This window comes from Hippopotamus amphibius, chromosome 4 (assembly GCF_030028045.1).
Source record: "Hippopotamus amphibius kiboko isolate mHipAmp2 chromosome 4, mHipAmp2.hap2, whole genome shotgun sequence".
Taxonomy (NCBI): Eukaryota; Metazoa; Chordata; class Mammalia; order Artiodactyla; family Hippopotamidae; genus Hippopotamus; species Hippopotamus amphibius.
In genome coordinates this window covers 88,824,877-88,844,217 of record NC_080189.1, presented here as the reverse complement: position 1 = coordinate 88,844,217, position 19,341 = coordinate 88,824,877, and the positions used below count along the sequence as shown (strand labels likewise).

At 37.7% G+C, this 19,341-nt stretch overlaps 1 protein-coding gene across 1 annotated transcript in view; it reads right to left on the bottom strand.

Moving 5' to 3' along the window:
• The window catches only part of FBXL13 (F-box and leucine rich repeat protein 13), a 171,375-nt gene that overhangs the window by 50,869 nt on the left and 101,165 nt on the right, over positions 1-19,341 (bottom strand). The window contains exons 14-16 of the mRNA XM_057732585.1: positions 4,451-4,549; positions 3,801-3,918; positions 3,548-3,710 (exon numbers count right to left, since the gene is read on the bottom strand). Of these exons, the coding sequence (XP_057588568.1) occupies positions 3,548-3,710; positions 3,801-3,918; positions 4,451-4,549 (380 nt within the window). The remainder of the gene's footprint in view (positions 1-3,547; positions 3,711-3,800; positions 3,919-4,450; positions 4,550-19,341) is intronic.

The window sequence follows — 19,341 nt, the reverse complement described above, 5'->3', positions numbered from 1 at the left end:
ATATATATTTATATGCTACTACTAATACAGAGAGTCTCATTCTATTAGATATTAAAACATATTATAAAGCAACAATAATAATAGATAACATTTCTTGAGTGCATATTATGTGCCAGACACTATTCTAAGCACATTACATGAATTAACTTATTTGATCTTCACAACAATCCTGAGTATATACTGCTTATTTTCCCCATTTTACAGATAAAGTACTGTGCAAGATTAGATAGAAGACAGATGAATGAAACAGGATAGTCTGAAAACAGACATTTATATATACACACACACATATGTATACTGCTATGTGTATCTGTGTATATATGTATGTGTATATGTTAATATATATATATATAAATTTATATGATAATCCAGGAGCCATGAAAGTCAATAGAAAGGGATTTTTCAGGTAATGGTTCAAGTTAATGGGTTAATATAGTTAGTCCTAAACCTGGCCATGCATCAGAAGCACCCATGTTGTTTTTTAAAAAATATATAAGCTGGTGTTCCATCCCTATATATTCAGATTCAATAGCTCTGGGGTAAGGCTTGGGCATATGTAGTTTTATTCAGCTCTTCAGGTGATTCTGATGCCCTGGAGTTTTCATTTTAAATCGTATATATTTTTTAGTGTATCTTTTTATTACTGATTCCTAATTTAATTGCATTGTAGTGAGAGAATATAGTTTGTTGATATCAATACTATGAGAGTTGTGAGAACTTGCTTTAAAACTTCTTACACAGTCCATTTTTTGAAGGATTGATATGTAGTTGAGAAAAATACATACTTTGACTCTCAAAATTCCTGTTTTAGGTGTATCTCTTATAGATGAATTTTTTAAATCTAATCTAAAACTTGGATATTAAACCTTCTCTATCTTTTGTCATACTCTATCACACTTTTCTTTTTATTTTTTCACTCTGCTGTCATTTCTTCAGTTTTCATCCAACTTTGTACTTCTCTCTTCAATGAGTTCTAATCTGCTGATTAGCAATCCATTTTCTTTATTTCAATATCTATATTATATTTTTTATATCTAAACATTAGTTTTTGAAGTAAGTCTAGTTATTTTTATCATATTTTGTTGCCTGCTCATATTTCTGGTTCCATTATATATTTCTTCAAACATTTCATACATAGTTACTTAATATTCTATGACTGATAATTCTAATATATGACTTACTGGAAGTTCAAACTTATTTTGCTTCATGGTGACTCATATCTTTGTACATAATTGTGAGCACCTATTTATTTGATCCTAACCTATGGATATCCTGGACGCCTAAAGAGAAGATGTTTTCCTTCAGAAAAGCTTTGAGCTAACTTCTTCCAGAGGCCTGGGTACTATCTACCTGAGACCACTTTGTCCCCCTTGAAGAGGTCCAGACACTGCAAAAGTCTCATCCTGCTTTCCTGTCTTGAGTCTTGCTAAAATGGATTCTCCCAATCCCAATGTTGAAGTGAACATTTGTGCTTATAGCAGCTCTGCCTTTTAAGTTTGCTTGCTATTCGCTGTTCATCTCAGAGTCTGCTCATTGAGAGGGTGGTAAAGAATCATGATACTGGATATTGGATATTTCTCTTACTCTTTATGGGCTCAGCAATGTATTGAAAGTACATTTCATCAAGGATCTAAATTGTTTGTAGCAAGGAGTCCTTTGAAGTGTTTTGTCAACTATGCTGCTGGAAGCAGAAAAACCTCCATTTATTTATTTTTTAAAATTTATTTAGTGTTTATTTATTTATTGGCTGGGTTAGGTCTTTGTTGCTGCACATGGACTTTCTTTAGTTGTGGTAAGCAGGGGCTACTCTCGTTGTGGTGTGAGGCTTCTCATTGCAGTGGCTTCTCTTGTTGTGCAGCACTGGCTCTAGGCGAGCGGCCTTAGTGGTTGTAGCCCGTGGGCTCAGTAGTTGTGGTTCACAGGCTCTGCAGCACAGGCTCAGTAGTTGTGGCGCACAGGCTTAGTTGCTCTGTGGCGTGTGTGATCTTCCTGGACCAGGGATACAACCTGTGTCTCCTGCACTGGCAGGCAGATTCTTAACCACTGCACCATGAGGGAAGTCCCTTCATTTGTTTTTAAAATTAGTTAACCTGCAGAAGCCTGAGTGAAATATATGAATGCAATTCAATTTTATTTTATATGTTAATACAAATAGGATTAGCTGTTATGCGCGCGCGTGCACACACACACACACACACACACATGCACATGTACTGTGCTTGCATCATGGTGCCAGCTTGCTCATGAGCTTGCAGTCAAAATGCCAGCTGGGGCTTTAGTCATCTGAAGGACTGACTGAGGGTGGAGGCTCTGCTTCTAAGTTCACTCACATGGCTGTTGGCAGGAGGCCTCAATTCCTTGCTGGCTGTTAACTGGAGGCCTCATTTCCTAATCCAGATTTTTCCCATTTCAAACCCTATCTTTACTTCCCCTCCCCAACCCATGGTGTTTCTCCATTTTAATAATAGGGAACATGGGTTAAGATTTTGTGTAGCTTAGCTTATTACTCTGACTTGTCTTATGTTTTCCCAAATATTAACCAATTCATTGTAGATCACACACTATTTTGTTATCATCTGGCCCTGTAATATTATAAGAAATTTACACAGGCAAGAGGCTAAGATATCCATTGGGGAAGAAATTTTAGCAAGAATTTGATCCTTGCCCACCTGAGAATACCAGGATGGAAGCCCATTTGTAACCCAGCTAAAGAAAGGGTTTCAGGGGCTTCCCTGGTGGCGCAGTGGTTAAGAAGCTGCCTGCCAATGCAGGGGACATGGGTTTGAGCCCTGGTCCAGGAAGATCCCACATGCCACAGAGCAACTAAGCCCGTGAGTCACAACTACCGAGCCTACATGCCACAACCGCTGAAGCCCATGCACCTAGAGCCTATGCTCTGCAACAAGAGAAGCCACAGCAATGAGAAGCCCACACACCACAACGAAGAGTAGCCCCCATTCTCTGCAACTAGAGAAAGCCGGCACACAGCAATGAAGACCCAATGCAGCCAAAAAACAATAATAAATTTAAAATATATATAATAATAATAATAAATAAAGTGTGGCAGGCAAGGTCGGCTCACCACCCACTGCCCCGTCCGCTTAAAAAAAAAAAGACAAAAAGCGTTTCAGTAAGAACTTGCCATCTGTCCATCTGTGAGCAAATCCACATCCTCACAGAGGCAGAATCTAACTAGTACCCAAGAGGAAACACTTCAGGAAGACTGGTTCTCTATAAGCAAGTCATAAAGTCCATTTGGGAACTAGCTGCGAGAACCTTCACTAGGAAAGGTAGCTCTTAAGTGTTCCGGTGAATTCATTTAATCTTACAAGGGCCTGTGACCCATGTATCCTGAGCATTCCCTGACAATCTCCCCATGCCCTCATATAATCAGTCTGGGTTGGGTGCCCCTCCTTTGTTTTACCACAGAACTCTGCACTTTACTTGGACTCCTGACTTTCATGTTTACTCTACTAACCAATGAGCATCTTGAGGAAACCTGGAACGTTCTAGATAATCAATGTTTATTGACTGAATAACTCATTACCTTACACAGTTTGCCAGATTCAACACACTAAGTTGCTTCAAAGGTGAGAGTGACTTGAGGCTACCATCTGTTAGTCCCTTGCAGTCCACCATGTAAATGTGACTGATATTTGGATAATTCTTGTCTATAAATTTGAGGCATGCATCGGTAATCCTTTTATTTCCTGTTTAAAAAAGAAAAAAAGTATTGTATTTGAATTGCCACAAGATTAAAAGTAAGAATTAATGCTAAACCATTTTTTAATATCACAGACCTTCAAATCGGATCTTTCTGAGGTCACAAGTAGAAAGAGCTTTGAAAGTACAATCGGAAATATGTGGTGCACCAATGAAAACTACTGATGTAATACAATGGCATTTTTCAACTAAAGCCTTTAGAAGAAAAAAAAAGGAAGAAGATTAACCAGAGTATAGAGAACAAGCTTATGAAAGAATGAGGTTATTTTTTCCTCTCAATATTTTCAGAAACAGACACATTAACTATTAAACTGTCCCAATCTCAAAGAAAATGGGAACTTTTTTCAATATATTTTAGTACACTTACATTTGAGTAATGCATAGGAATCAAATAAATGATGTTACAAAAATGTGGGAGAACATGAGAAAATGGAATGCTGAAAAAATCACTACGTTTAGAAGCTTGATATGTAGAACTAGACAAAGTTTATGCTTCAGCAACAATATCATTGAAATAAAAATATTCTAACTGTGAAACGAAGTTTCTTAGGGTATTTAAGGATTCAAACATTCAAATGTGTGTGTGTGTGTAAGTTTTCTAATAATTTTCTTATATTAAAAATCAACTAAAACGAAAAGCCCATTCATATTTTTCAATAACTCAAGCCACTAGAAAATGTGCCTACCAAATGGGATTGAGAAGAAAATGTAGTTTCCAACTACCTACTTTTACACAGTTGTCTGTTAGAGTCGGCATGTCGTTGATAGTCAGATGCATAATCCCACTGCAGCTGTTTGCAATATTCCTGAAGCCTTGGACTGAAATCTGAATTGTACACAGTTGGTGAAAATGATGGGAGAACCCATTAGCATGATCTCTAATAAAACCTTAAGATAGTAATAACCAAAGGTATGTCATGGTTTTGCTACTATGTTTTAAAATTAAAACCATAAAATATTGCAGACATAAAAAGGAAACAATCTAATCTTGACTTCTTTATTTTAATTTTTATATGTATGTTTTGTGAAATGATCACCACAGTAAGTCTAGTTAACTTGTTATTCCATTTTTTATTGAGGTAAAATTCATATAATGTAAAATTAGTTACTTTAAAAAGTCATTTAACCATTCATAATTTTGTACAACCACAACTTCTATGTAGTTTCAAAGCATTTTTATCACCCTAAAAGGAAACCTTGTATGTATTAAGCTGTTGCTTCCCATACTCACTCAGCCCCTGGCAATCACTAATCTGCTTTCTATCTCTGTGGATTTACCTATTCTAAATATTTCATGTAAGTGGAAATATACAATATGTGGTCTTTTTGTGTCTAGTTTCTTTCACTCTCCTTAATGTTTTTGAAGTTCATCCACAATGTGGTATGTATCAGTACCTTATTCATTTTTATGGCTGAATAATATTCTATTTTATGGATATACCACATTTTGTTTATCCACTTATCTGTTGATAGATCTTTTGGATATTTTGAATAGTGCTGCTGTGAACATACATGTACATCTATTTGTTTGAATACCAGTTTTAAGTTATTTTGGGTGTATACCTAGGAGTGAGTTTGCCAGATCATATGGTAATTCTATGTGTGACTTTTTAAGGAACCACCAAAATATTTTCTACAGTGGCTGCACTAATATTTTACATTCTCATCAGCAGTCTACAAGGGTTCCAATTTCCCCACATCTTTGCCAATATTTATCTTTTATTTTTCCCTGTTTTCCTTTTTCAAAAAATTTCCTAATGAGTTTGAGGTGGTAACTCATTGTGATTTTGATTTGCATCTCCCTAATGACTAATGAGATTGAGCATCTTTTCATGAACCTATTAGTCATTTGAATGTCTCCTTTAGGGAAATGTCTGTTCATGTCCTTTGACTATTTTTTAATTGGGTCATTTGTCATTTTGTTGAGTAGTAAGAGTTTCTTATATATTCTGGATTCTAGACCCTTAGATATATGACTTGCAAGTATTTTCCCCATTTTTTAGGTTGTCTTTTCACTTTTTAATAATGCCCTTTGATGCACAAGTTTTTAATTTTGATGGAATCCAATTTCTCTGTTTTTTTCTTTTGTTGCTTATGCTTTGATGTCATATCTAATAATCCATTGCCAAATCCAAGGTCACATAGATTTACCCTCAGTGTTTTCTTCTAAATTTTATCATTTTAGCTCTTATATTTAGGTCATTGGCCCATTCTCAGTTGATTTTTGTATATGGTGTGAAGTAGAGATCCAACTTCATTTTTTTGCATGCATGTATCCAGTCATCCAGCACCAGCTGTTGAAGAGAATATTCTTCCCCCAACTGTATGGTTTTGGCACCTGTATCGAAAATCAATTGGCCATAATAGTATAGTTTTATTTCTGGACTTTCAATTCTATATGGCTATCCTTATGCCAGTACCACACTGTTTTGATAACTATAGCTTTGTATACTGATTTCTTTCAATTATTATTATTCACATTAAGTGAATAGAAGCAGCAGTGGTAGAGAGTATTCAAAATAATTATTGATCAAAAGATCAAATATATTTGCCTACTTAATGAATTACCTTAAAATAATGTGTTATTTAGGTTCCATTTCCTAACAAATGGTCATACATGGGAAATCAGATGATGTTCTGATTCAGTAATGGGAAACTGAGACTCTATCCAGAAACAAACACTGGGGGGACTTTCCCACAGAGTCATACTCACAATAGCATGACAGGGAGAATGAGGAATAGCACCTGTATATATTATGATCTCAATGTTTTTTTAAAAAAGTATGTGTCACAAATAGACAAAAAACTAGAAAGACACATTTCAAAATATTGTTTGTTATCTTTGGATGCTAGGATTATGATGATTTTTATTTTCTTTTATATTACTTTTATGTTTTTAAAATTTAGTTTAATGAGCATATAATTCTTCTGTAATCAGAAAAAAAATTATATAAAAGGAAAGAAGAAGAAAATTGAGTCCTCTTCCTCACACAGTAGGCTTGCAGCACATAACTAATGATACCTAATGTATACTGAAAGTGAGTATCTACTAAGGACTTCTGCTCCAGGACATGGTCCTTTTAACTTATTGCAAAGCCAAGCCACTGGATGATACTTGGCCTAAAAGTATCTTGTTAGGTGATTTTAAAGACTTTTTGGTAAAGCTCAGGAAAACATTAGAATTCCTCTTCCCTTTTCTTAGTTATGGACTGAAAGAAAAAGTAGCTGATCAGAAGATACAAAATATTCCATAAGAGGCCATGTTGAGCTCCATGAGCCCAGGAGTGTTTATAATAGCTACCATTTAAGTAATGAGTATTGTGTACCAGATACTGTTTTAGGCAATTTTCACATACTGGTCTAATAATCCTCACAACCACCCATTAGGATCTGGATGCTAATACAACTGTGTTAGTCAGGGTTCCCCAAGAAACAGATCTAATAGGAGGTAGAAAGATAGATAGATAGATACATACATACATACATACATACATAGATATATAGATACATAGAGTTATTATAAGAAATTGGCTCACACAACAATAGAGGCTGAAAAGTGCCAAGAGCTGCAGTTGGTAAGCTGGAGACCCAGGAGAACTGAAGGTATTGTTCCAATCTGAGTCCAAGTCTGAAGGCAGGAGACTGATGTCCTAGCTTGAAAACAGTTAGGCAAAGAGAGTGTATTTTCCCTCTCTCAGCCTTTTTATTCTATTCAGGCCCTCAACAGATTGAATGAGACGCACCCACAATGGGGAAATCAATCTGTTCTCCTCAGTCTACCAATTTAAATATTGAGCTTGTGCAGAAACACCCTCACAGACAAACCTAGAATAATGTTTATCCAAAAAACTGAGCCCCCCATGTCCCATTCAAGTTGACATACTAAAATTAACATCACAGTTTCCTTGAAGACTTTGGACATTGACTTTTCCTAAGACTCATGGTTAATGCTCTTGCCTGCTTTGTCCTGGCTGATCATCTGAGCTTGCCTGGCCACATTTTTATCCAGATCAGCATCTTTGAGACCATCCACCCTATCTGGTACCACTAACTGTCTGAATCATACCACAACTAAAAAGAAACCCTAAGACCGTATTGTTGCCTCACATTTTCAAGTTAAAACAGAAAGTCTCATATATTTAGTTAAGGAAATTTAATGTCCTAAAGTTAAATTATGAAGTTGGTAGGGGAAAAATTCCATTTTTAAAAATATATTATTGAAGTATAGTTGATTTACAATGTTGTGTTAATTTCTGTTGTACAGCACAGTGATTCAGATATAGATAGATGATAGATTCTTTTCATATTCACTTCCATTATGGTTTATCACAGGATATTGTATATAGTTCCCTGTGCTATACAGTAGGACCTTGTTGTTTATCCATCCTATATATATATGTAGGATGGATAGTTTGCATCTGCTAATCCTAAACTCCCAATCAAAAATTCCATTTTTAATGCATGTGTATGAGTAGTATTTAACTTGGGTAGTCTGAATTTTATTATTTAAGTTGTTTAGCTTAATTTTTATTATTTAACTTGTGTAGCTTTGGGAGAAATCATGTTTTTTAGCACTGTGAGAGTTCTCACAGAGTACATGTGATTATACCATGTTGTGAAAGGTCTCAGCTCATAACTCCTCACACATAAAGACATACTGCAAAATGGCTGGAGGTGGGAATGGTAGAAGAAGATACAGGCTATTCTAAGGAGCTGGGACTTCTCCTGTAGACTGAGGTAGCCCCAGGAGATGAGGAAATGGAGACTCGGGTCTCTTGATCAATTTTCTCCAGATTACAAACTGATAGAACAAGAACACAGATGTGCAAACTCTCAATCCAGTACTCCTTCTGATTAACATTCTTCAGTAACATCCAGTTCAACTGTTCCATCCCAGCTTCCAGAGTTCTTTAAACCTAGTCATTCCAGCCAGAAAGATATCCAACTTCTTCAATACTCAGTGGACCTCTCTGCTCTTTGTCTGACCTTGTTACCTTTCCCTGCCTTTTTCTCTTTTCATCTAATCAGGCCTTAACTATTCCTCAGGTTCCAGTGACTCCAGCCCTATTCTGCTACCTTCCTCCACTTTCCCTGACAGATCTATAGCTATTTTAGCCTATAACTTTCCTATAATCTATGCATGTCTTATTTTCCCTAAAGAGATGATCTTATACTATTTTTTTAAGTTCTTACTGTGTTGGATAACTATTAGGGGATGAATGAATTAAATTTAAGAGAAAGACAAAGTCTAGGAAAGAGTACAGAATTTGGCTACAGACAAGATTGAAAATGATTCCAAGTTGAAGGTAAAGCACAAGCAAAAGCAAAGCAGTGGGAGCACTGGATTTAGATGAAATGGCAAGATAACCCTTGGGATGAATAAGAAAAGCTGAGTAGGTAAAGAGGGAGGAAAAACTAATGGAAGACCCATAAGGCAAAAATCAGATATTTCCTATTGTACAGCCATGAATTCTTGGATAACTTTTCCATAAATACTCCCAGAGAAAAGTCCAGGGGAGATGAATTAACCTCATAAATCTGGAGAATAGGGGAGGGGGAAAGAAGGCTGGGCTTGAAGTCAGCAGAGCTGGTTTGAGTCTGGCTCTGCCTTTTTCTCACTTACAATGAAAGGCAACTCAACCTCTCTGATGCTTAGTTTTCTCATCTATAAAATGGGTATAATACTTATTTTAGGAGATTCTTGAGAAAACAGATAGAGTAATGTATATAAAAGTGGTTCGTTAGCATAGTATCTGACGTGTTTTGAGTACCAGTTTTCCTGTTACTGTTCTGAGCATATTGTGAGCCCACAGAAAAGCAAAGATTCAAAAACTAGAGATAGAGGGCCTTGAGAGATCATTCTAGTGCATCCCTCACATTGTAAACATAAAGAAATGGTATTTAGAGAAATTGTGTGATTTGAGAACAGATTCCTTATCTATTCCTCACTGTGTGTCCCCGTGCTGGACATAGTGCCACACACAGAGTGGGTGCTCCGTAATCATTGACTGAATGAACGAATGTTTTTGAGTCACACCATCGATGGCAGAGCCAAGGCTGGAGACCATTTCTCCCTGTTGTGACTCACAACTCCAGGGATGGGAACAGTTGTTTTTCACAACATTTCTAAATTTCTCCCCTTATCTCAGCCCTAGTCTATTCCTCTAACGCTAGTATCTCCAATAATGGCTTCCCCAAAACAAGCAAAAAACGTTTTCTCTCTTGCTATCTTGGAAACATGTTCATGACAGTATTTCCTGAACAAGCGGGAGAAAATGATAGCAGTAAGCAGCCCCAGCTGAGTGGTTCCTTGCAATGCAGCCCAAACCTGGGCGCTATCCACCAGTAAGATTGTATCCAGAAAGCAGGGGCAGGGAGACCTCTGAGAAAAGCTTTTTAGTTTTGTCCTGGCATGAAATGCTTAGTTCTGTGCACAGTTTATTTTAGAATATCCAAAAAGATGCTTGGCTAATATTTCATGACTCAAATATTCCTGCCAGAATCTTTTAGGCCAACGAACTATTAGTTGTCCTTTCTCTTCCCTGAAATAATGGTGATATAAGCCTGAAATTAAAGATTCCTAAGAGAAAAAGCAAAATAGTTTACCATGTTAAAATACCAGGTTTCTCCACATCTGATATCTGTGCATTTTCTGTATAGGATTCTTACAAAACTTGGGATCTGATCTCTTTTTGTTTAGTTTTGAGGTGACTTTGGCTTCAATTTGGACACCAACTGGAGCACTGCCACTCTGCTATTTTCTGGTTAAGCTCCTATTGGTTAGGAGCTTGGGGAAGTTGGCCATACCAGTGGTGTTCCAGTCTCAAGTCCCAGCAGACAGCTACTGCTGCTAATGGGGGCAGAGAAGCCTCGGTGATCACAGGGAAATTCTCTCCATCTGCCTCTGGGTGGGTCTCAGCACAATAGGACAGAGCTGTCTGAGAAGGAAATGAGCTCTCATTGAGCCATATGAAATGAAGACCAAAGTGCTGAGCATCAAGGTCTAACTCAGATCCCTCCTTGACACTCCAAGGTGGTAAAAAGAAGGAAGAGACTTACCTCAGTGAAGAGAACATCTTACCAAGCTCCCACTTTCCACTCCTTCTTTGCAACATTATTTCTGAATCAGTTAGCTCAACAACACAGAAAAGAAATACTTGTAGGGGCAGACCCTCTATGCCAGCTAGAAATATCCATCTTAGGAAGACTTGGCCCAGGCTGTGTTCCTGTACCACTTCCAGCTGTTTCTCTCATTCTAACCAGCACTGTAACCAATGACTAATGGATAATGTAATGACTTTAGTCATATCCATATATTCTTCACAACCTCTTAGTGACCTCAAAGAAGCCTGGCTTAGCAAGTATAATGCATTATTGGAGAGAAAGACAAAGATTTCTCCCAAAACATTATGGAACATTCTGTTTTATTGCATTCAAATGTGCCACAAGCTTCAATAGCAACACTTCCCAGGATCTGTGTTAAGAGCCTTGACAGGCTTTCAAATATTGTGTCCTCTGTGGCGGCAGGAAGGGAAGCCTAATTATTAGCCCTGCCAATCTCTCTTTGGATGATCCTGTACTTTCCAGTCTATAAATTCTTCATGGCCACCCCCTCCTCTATGTTCACTAATGCACTTCTCCCAGGTAGCCCTGAAAGAAGCTTCAGGTAGAGCTGTCTCTTTCTCTTACACCTCAGAGCACCAACGATCAGAGCCCTCACTTTGCATTTTGCATCTTCTGCCTGGTATAAGAATCCCCCATGTACATGTCTAATATCCCAGCCAAGGAACACGAAAAGCATCTTATCCATCACGTCCTTTACAATACAACACCATGCTTGGCACAAAGTATGATGCAACAACGGCTTGTTAATAGACCGAGTAGTTGTCAAATAAGTTGTTTGTAGAATGAAAATTAGAATTAGTAGTTCCAAAGTGGAGGGGGCGGGGAGCATAGTCAATGTGGCCATTTGTTAAAGATTGCCGGATTTATCTAGAAACACTGAACGGCCAAACATGAAAAAAAAAAAGTTTCATTTTCCAACGTGAATAAGGAACTAGAACACAAGATTAGTGAAGCCTGCAGATGCTAGGAGGGCAAGCATGCGTGACAACTCTGCATGTGCTCACTGCACGATGACTCAGAGCTACGATCTGCAGAAGCAGGCTGACCCTACCTAAACTTTACCATTCTTGTCTAGAGTATACTATGTTGTTCTCTTCCTCATCCACTGGCTGAATTACTTACAGCTTCCCCTGTATTATAATGGAGCCTTACCTGCTTTTTAACCAAGAGAATCACAGTTATGATACTTTCTTCTTACAACACATTAATCCACAGAGCTACTTGGTTGGTCTAGATTTATTGAGCTAGATGGTAGCTTTAAAGCTACAACCCTAACCACAGGCTTCACCCAGGTCCAAAGACCTAAGTAGAGTTTTATGAGCAGTTCATGAAATTCTGTGTGTAAGTCATTTCCTAGGGTAGGGAACAGAGAAGAAACTAAAATAAGTATGGTTTTTCAGAAAGCATTGAAATTTTTTTCAAACTTTTTTTGGGAGGGGGAAATATGATCTTAGTCCCCTTAGACTCATCATTTTGTCATCTGATTCCTCAAGATCTAAAAATTGTTGCCAGGTGTTTTATTTTTTACTACTTAATGTAGTAAACATCCTTATACATTTCAGCTACGAAGAGATTATATTAATCTATGGATGCTAAACAATAGGTGTTTGTTGTATTTCTTTATTTTTGATTTTCAATGTGGCTTGTATAAAATTATATTCAAACTAATAATTATAACAACCACTTAAATTTATATGAGTCCTATCTAAAAGAAACAAAAATTTTTTCGTTAATTCTTCTATTTTTTTCCAACATGGGTTGAAGTGTGATTCAAAAAGGACATAAAGCCTTCCTTTAACCAGCAGGGAAACTGAGGCACAAGAACTAACCCAGAAAAACAGAAACTGCATTGTGACTTTCCTGATTCGTGACTGCTTTTCCACTAGAACCCCTCCTTATTGATGACGCTTAGGACCACATAACATTTTTTTCAAATACAAAATGCAGTAATAACTTTTTTACCCTATGCAGTATATAGCACTTTATAGTTTTACAAATGATAGTCTAGTGGTTAAGAGTCTGGTCTTCAGAATTACATGGATCAGGTTCTAATCTTGGCCCAGACATTTTCTGTGTGAACTTGGGCAAGTTACTTACCCTGTCTTAGCATCATTTTCAGTGGTGTGTGGAGCCAGCTTGTACTAACTGGCAAGAGGAGATTGTTAAAGTTTTAGAAGCTATGCAAGCCAGTTGTTAAACACAGCCAGTTAAAAGACTAAATCAAATAAACTTAAAATTTAATGAACTATATTAACAAATGCAGTGAACACCCCAAACTCATGACTTCCTAATTATTTTATACGTGTTACCATTATCTATGCTCTTGAAGGTATGTATGTTTATTATATCTGTATGGTGATAGTATTACATGATGCACATTTCTTCCCATCTCCCTGTTTAGTGACCTCTTGTTGTTAGCTTGAAATAGGCCATGGTGAGAGAATTTACACCATGGAAGTCAGCAACCACTGTAACTCAGGGATTTGCCTTTTCCTCTCCAGTTGTTAGATGTTTACCAACACATCAGTGTTCAGTTTCCACATCTCAAAAATGGGAATAATGATACCACCTCATATAATTATTTATAAATATTAAATGAGGTAATAAATGTAAAGCACTTACCGCAACACCTAGTTCATAGTCAATACCCAAAAAATGGTAGCAATTATTACTACCCATTAAAATATAAAATAAGGGAAAATGTAATCAAATAAATATAAATGAATTATAATTTTGAACTTAGCTGTTACCAGTTCATTTTGGCACATAATCTGTTTATTTGCAACTGATTTAACTGGTCACATAAATCTTATTGCTCCAATTACCCCCTACCGATAAACTACCAAATCTGTACCTCCACTCCCAGCCCTGCTCCAAGGACGAGACTTCCACTTTCAAGTCGTTCTTGTTATTGACAACCAGATGTGTCACAGGAACCTCAAATTCAGCTTTTCCAAAATAAAATTCATTATTCTTTCCCCCATTCTTTCTCCTTCTTTAGCTATCTCGGTTAGTTGTCATATAGAAACACAAAATCCTAAAGCTGAATAAGATCTCAGAGATCATCTAGCCTAACTGAGCCATTCTACAGAAGAGAGAACTGAAGCAGAAAAACCAAGTAACTGTCCATGGTTGTACAAGTGCTTAGTGGCATAGCAAGGACTAGATCCTAGGTCTCTTAACTTCAGTTTGGGGCTCCTTTCACCATCCCACTGCCTTCTGCTGCATGAAGGGGGGGGCGGAGGGCAAGGAGGGAGAGGGAGGGAGAAGGAGAGAGAGAGAGAGATTGCTCTGCTTATGCAATTTCTGTTGCATTTGGCTAATACAGTCATTCCTGGATGTGCCTCTGTGGCTTTCTCCCACCTCCACCACAGACCCCAGGTGTGAATAAGTAAGACCTTCCATGATCTTTGCCTCTCTGAAAGGGAGGCTGGAATTTATGTAGCCTAGAGAGAACTGAAATGACCTTAGAATCTTCCAGTTTGTAGTTTACACAGTCTACCTTTAAGATTCATGTGTCCCAAAGAGATTTAATAGTATAGGAACTATTGATAAACCATTATTACTGTATTGAGTATTCCAATCACTTGAACATTTCTGGGATGCTGTCCCTTTTCATTTCTGTTGACTTGTGTAGTAACTGAAAAATAATTGATGAAAACATACTTTCATTTTAGTATTTTGTGTTTCTTAGGCTCTTTTCTCTCTGTAAATCCAAAGGAATGTCAGACTCAACTCTTACCAAGAAAAGGTCATCAGATGTTGCTCTAGCAAATTGTAAACTTCCCAGATACCTAACAAGCCTCCTGAGCTTCCACTTGAAGAACCTGGCTAGCCATACCCTGAAATTGGCTGCAGTTTCATTCATTCAGTCATTCACGAAACATTGATCAAAATCCTAGTATGTGCCAGGTATTTATTATGCACTAAGGATACAGATACAGATAAATAAGGCACCATCCTGGCCATCAAGGAGCTCACAGTGGGGTAGAGAGCACACAAATAAGCAGACCATCAAATACACAGATAGTGCTTAGTGGAAGTGGAAGAAGGGACCTTAACCCAGCTTGGGTTAGGGGAAAGGAGAGGTCAGCAGGGGGTTCCTAGAGAAGGTTGTGACTGAGCAGAACCTCAAAGGATACGTGAAAGTTAATCTGGTGAATGGGAGAAAGGGACAGCATGAGGGTGTTTAGGCATAGGGCAAAAAGTAAGCCTAGTGAAAGTACTTAGGTTGGAAATGAAGAACAGGGGAGCAGAGAAAGAGAAACTATTGTAAGCTCTCTTGCCCTCTGGTTTTACTTAAATCTGAACATATAAATCTGTACCTTGGCCCAAACTACCCACTCTTCACCTGACTCCTTTTCCCACTCCGTGTTCAGAGTTAGTGTTCCTGGGTTTCAACCTGTGATTGGCCGCAGCCCAGCCTTTCTTCCAAGCATAGCTGTGATCATTCCATGCCTAGCTTCCTACATAATTCCATAACCCACTGCTGAACACAATTGGAGATACATGAATCTGTAGGAAAAGTGGCTACCCAAAGGCAATATCAACATGAGAAGCCTGGGAGTTACACACAAACAGAGCAGAGGGTAAAGGAAAAGCATAACCAGGAATCACTGCCCTCCTAATTGGCACTTTCTCACATACTTGTAGATTTATCCTTTCCATTAAAACTCTTAATCCTACCCCTATTTTCTTCTTTGAGATTTTGAAAGAACCAAGATCATATTTTAGAGAGCTCTGACATGAACATGGAACTAACGTGGTTCTCTTTGGAGCATTTTAGTTGATACCTTTTTATCCACTTATTGACTCATCAGGAGGATATGTGAGAAAGATTTAAAGGAGGTGGGAAAGCCATACAATAGCTGCAGAAGGAGTGTTCCAGGCTAGGAAAATAGCCAGTGCAAAAAACCCAAAGGCAAGAGCTTGTGTGTTGAAAGAACAGCAAGGAAGCCAGTGTAGCTGGAGCAGAGTTGGTAAGAGGAAGAGTAGTAGGAAGTGATGTCAGGGAGGCAATTAGGGAAGGAGGCAGATTACATGGGGTCCTGAGGGTCCCTCCAAGGCTTTTGTTTTATTGAGTAAATAGGAAGACTTGCCAGGTATTTGAACTGAGGAAGGACACTGACTTGGGCTTTCAAAAGACCATTCTAGATGCTGCTGTGTTGAGAGGAAACTTAGAGGTTGAAGTGAAAGCACAGAGACCAGTTAGGAAGCTATCACAATAATCCAGGCAAGAGATGACAGTGACTTGGACTTGGGTAGTAACTGTGGAAGTGGTGAGAAGTGGTCAGATTCTGGATAGATTCTGAAGTGATAGTCAGCTGGACTTCCTAACAGAGTACGTGTGGAGTGTGAGAGAAAGAGAAGAGTCAAGAATATCGTATTAGTTGGCTAGGTCTGCTGTAACAAAGTACCACACACTGGTGGCTTAAAAAACAGAAATTTGTTGTCCAACAGTTCTGGAGGCTAAAAGGTCCAAGATCACGGTGTTGGTGGGGTTGGTTCCTTCAGTGTAAGGGAAGGATACGGTTCAGGCCTCTCTCCTTGGTTTGTAGATGGCTATCTTGATGTTTACATGGCGCTGTCCAGTGTGCATGTCTGTGTTCAAATTTCCCTTTTTATAAGGACATCAGTCACATTGGATTGGGGCCCACCCTTAATAATCTCATCTTAACTAATTACATCCACAATGACCTTATTTCCCAATAAGGTCAAATTCTAAGATACTAGGGATTAGGAATTCAACATATTAATGTGGAGGGGATACAATTCAATCTGTAAGAGATGACTAAGACTTTTGGTCTAAGCAGCTGTAAACATGGGGCTGTCATTTACTGAGATAGGGAAGGCTGGAGGTGGAGCAAGGAGGTATTTTTTAGAGCAGGGATTTTTTTTTAAGAAATAGGAGTCTAAAATTTGAGAGAGAACTCTGGATTGAAGATATATATTATCTATCATAAATATGTGTCTCTGTGTATATATATGTGTGTATATGTATATATATGTACACACATGTATACATATATTACTTCTTTCTATATGTAACACATGTATGTACTCCTATGTACATATATATACTCCTATAAACATATATACATGCAGATGTATATATGCATAAACACACTCCTATGTACATATATTATATATGTGTGTATGTGTATGTATATATATGTGAGCATATATTTATGTGTATGTGCATAGATTATACATACACATATGTAATGACTTTGTATACATATATTATATATATGAGTGTTTATTATTGTAGGTGATATTAAAGCCATGATCTAGGTGACATCACCAAGGACATGATGAGAAGAAAAGTAGACCAAGAACTGACCCTTGGCTCTCTGTGATTAAGGGGTTGGAGAGAAGAGGTGACTTAGGCACTTTTAGAAACGTTGTCAGAAATGAGAAAAGGAGTGAGAACTATAACACAATATTGTTTATGAGAATGAAAATCCACACACAGAACCACAATGTAAGAATGCAAGAATACATTCATATATACATGTTAATATATTTTTTTGTTGCTAGAGACTTTCATGTTTTGCTCAGTTTTTAATTGACGTATCATTAAGTTACAATATTGTGGTAGTTAGTTTCAGGTGTACAGCATAGTGATGCCGGTTTTTTGCAGATTATGTTCCAGTATAGGTTATTATGAGATGTTGGGTATAATTCCCTGTGCTATACAGTAAATTCTTATTGCTTATCTATTGTATGTATAATAGTTTTATCTGTCCCATACTCCCTATCCCATACTCCTAATCTCTCTCCCTTTCCCCCTCCCTTTTTGTAACCATTAGTTTGCTTTCTATGTCTGTGAGTCTGTTTCTATTTTGTATATACATTCATTTGTATTATTTTTTAGATTCCACATATAAGTCATATCATATAGATTTGTCTTTGTCTGACATTTCACTAAGCATAATATTCTCTAGGTCCATCTACATTGCTACAAATGGCAGTATTTCATTTTTTATGGCTAATATTCCATTGTGTATGTATATATGTGTGTGTATGTATATATATATATGTGTGTGTGTATATATATATGATACATACATATATATCACATCTTCTTAAGCCAACCATCTGTTGATGAGCACTTGGGTTGCTTCCACATCTTAACTATTATAAATAGTGCTGCTATGACCACTAGTGTGCATGTATCTTTTCAAATTAGAGTTTTAAGAATATATTATAAGAATATATTCTTATATGGAACCACACATAATAAATTAGATGGTTTGCTTGTGTAGGGAAAGGGGAACAGGAGTATGAAATGTGAATAAAAGGGAATTAATAAAATAAGAAAGCAGCCTTGCATGGACTGATGATGAAAGTGTGCCATGAATTGAGGAGTGTGATTAAATCTGTTCCTGGTGCCTGAGTTCCAAAATAAGTAAAATAAAATAAAATAAATCTAGTATGGGGACTTCCCTGGTGGCACAATGGTTGGGGGTCCACCTGTCAATGCAGGCGACATGGGTTCAAGCCCTGCCCCAGGAGGATACCACGTGCCGTGGGGCAGCTGGGCCGGTGTGCTATGCTGCTGGGCCTGAGCTCTGGAGCCCGCGAGCCACCACTGCTGAGCCCACGTGCTGCAGCTGCTGGGGCCTACACACCTAAAGCCTGTGCTCCACAAGAGAGGTCACTGCATGAGAGGCCTGTACGCCCCGGTGGGGAGTGGCCCCCCGCTCTCCGCGGCTAGGGGGAGCCCCCGTGCAGCAGAGGAGACCCAAGGCAAGCAATAAATAAATAAATAAATTTATTAAAGAAAAATAAAAAAACCTAGTATGAAATAAAATAGAAATCCCTGGTTATGTTTCTTTCCTTGAATATTTTTCTCTCCTGAAAAATACTGCAGAGAACACACAATATTTTTAAAACTCTCTTCTTAATTTCTTTTAGTGAAAGTAGTCACCAGTGATGGGTTCTAAAAGTTTGATTAAAATAGTTGAAAAGAGCAAAGTTTAATGAAACCTACTTGCTATGGAAGCGAATGTAAGATGACTTAAATAGTTATTGCTAATTTCTGAGAAGGGAAGAGTAATCATCAACATAGAAGCCCACTCTAGGTTTGAATGTTGTTCTCCTACCTCTCCTGTACTGCACTTAAATAATAGTGTCGCTATGAAAATAAATTATGTGGGTAAATATAGGGAGTAAGTATGTGGAGCTACAGAGTTAGTTTTCCTGCAGAAATCACATCCACGTGAGTTTTCTAAATCATAATCATTAGGACTGACACAGCCAACTTAGGAAACTGTCAGTGATAGCAACAGAAGCCAAACATATGCATACCTCACACCCAGCCATTTGATTCCTATGTGTATACTCAGCAGAAATACATGCTGTGTTCACCAAAGGACATGTACGTGAATGTTCATAGCACTTTGTGCACTTTTCTGGATATTATACTTACCCTCCTAAAAAGGCATTAGGGAATGCTTTTGCTCAGTTGATCCCAACTGTCAGTGCCAG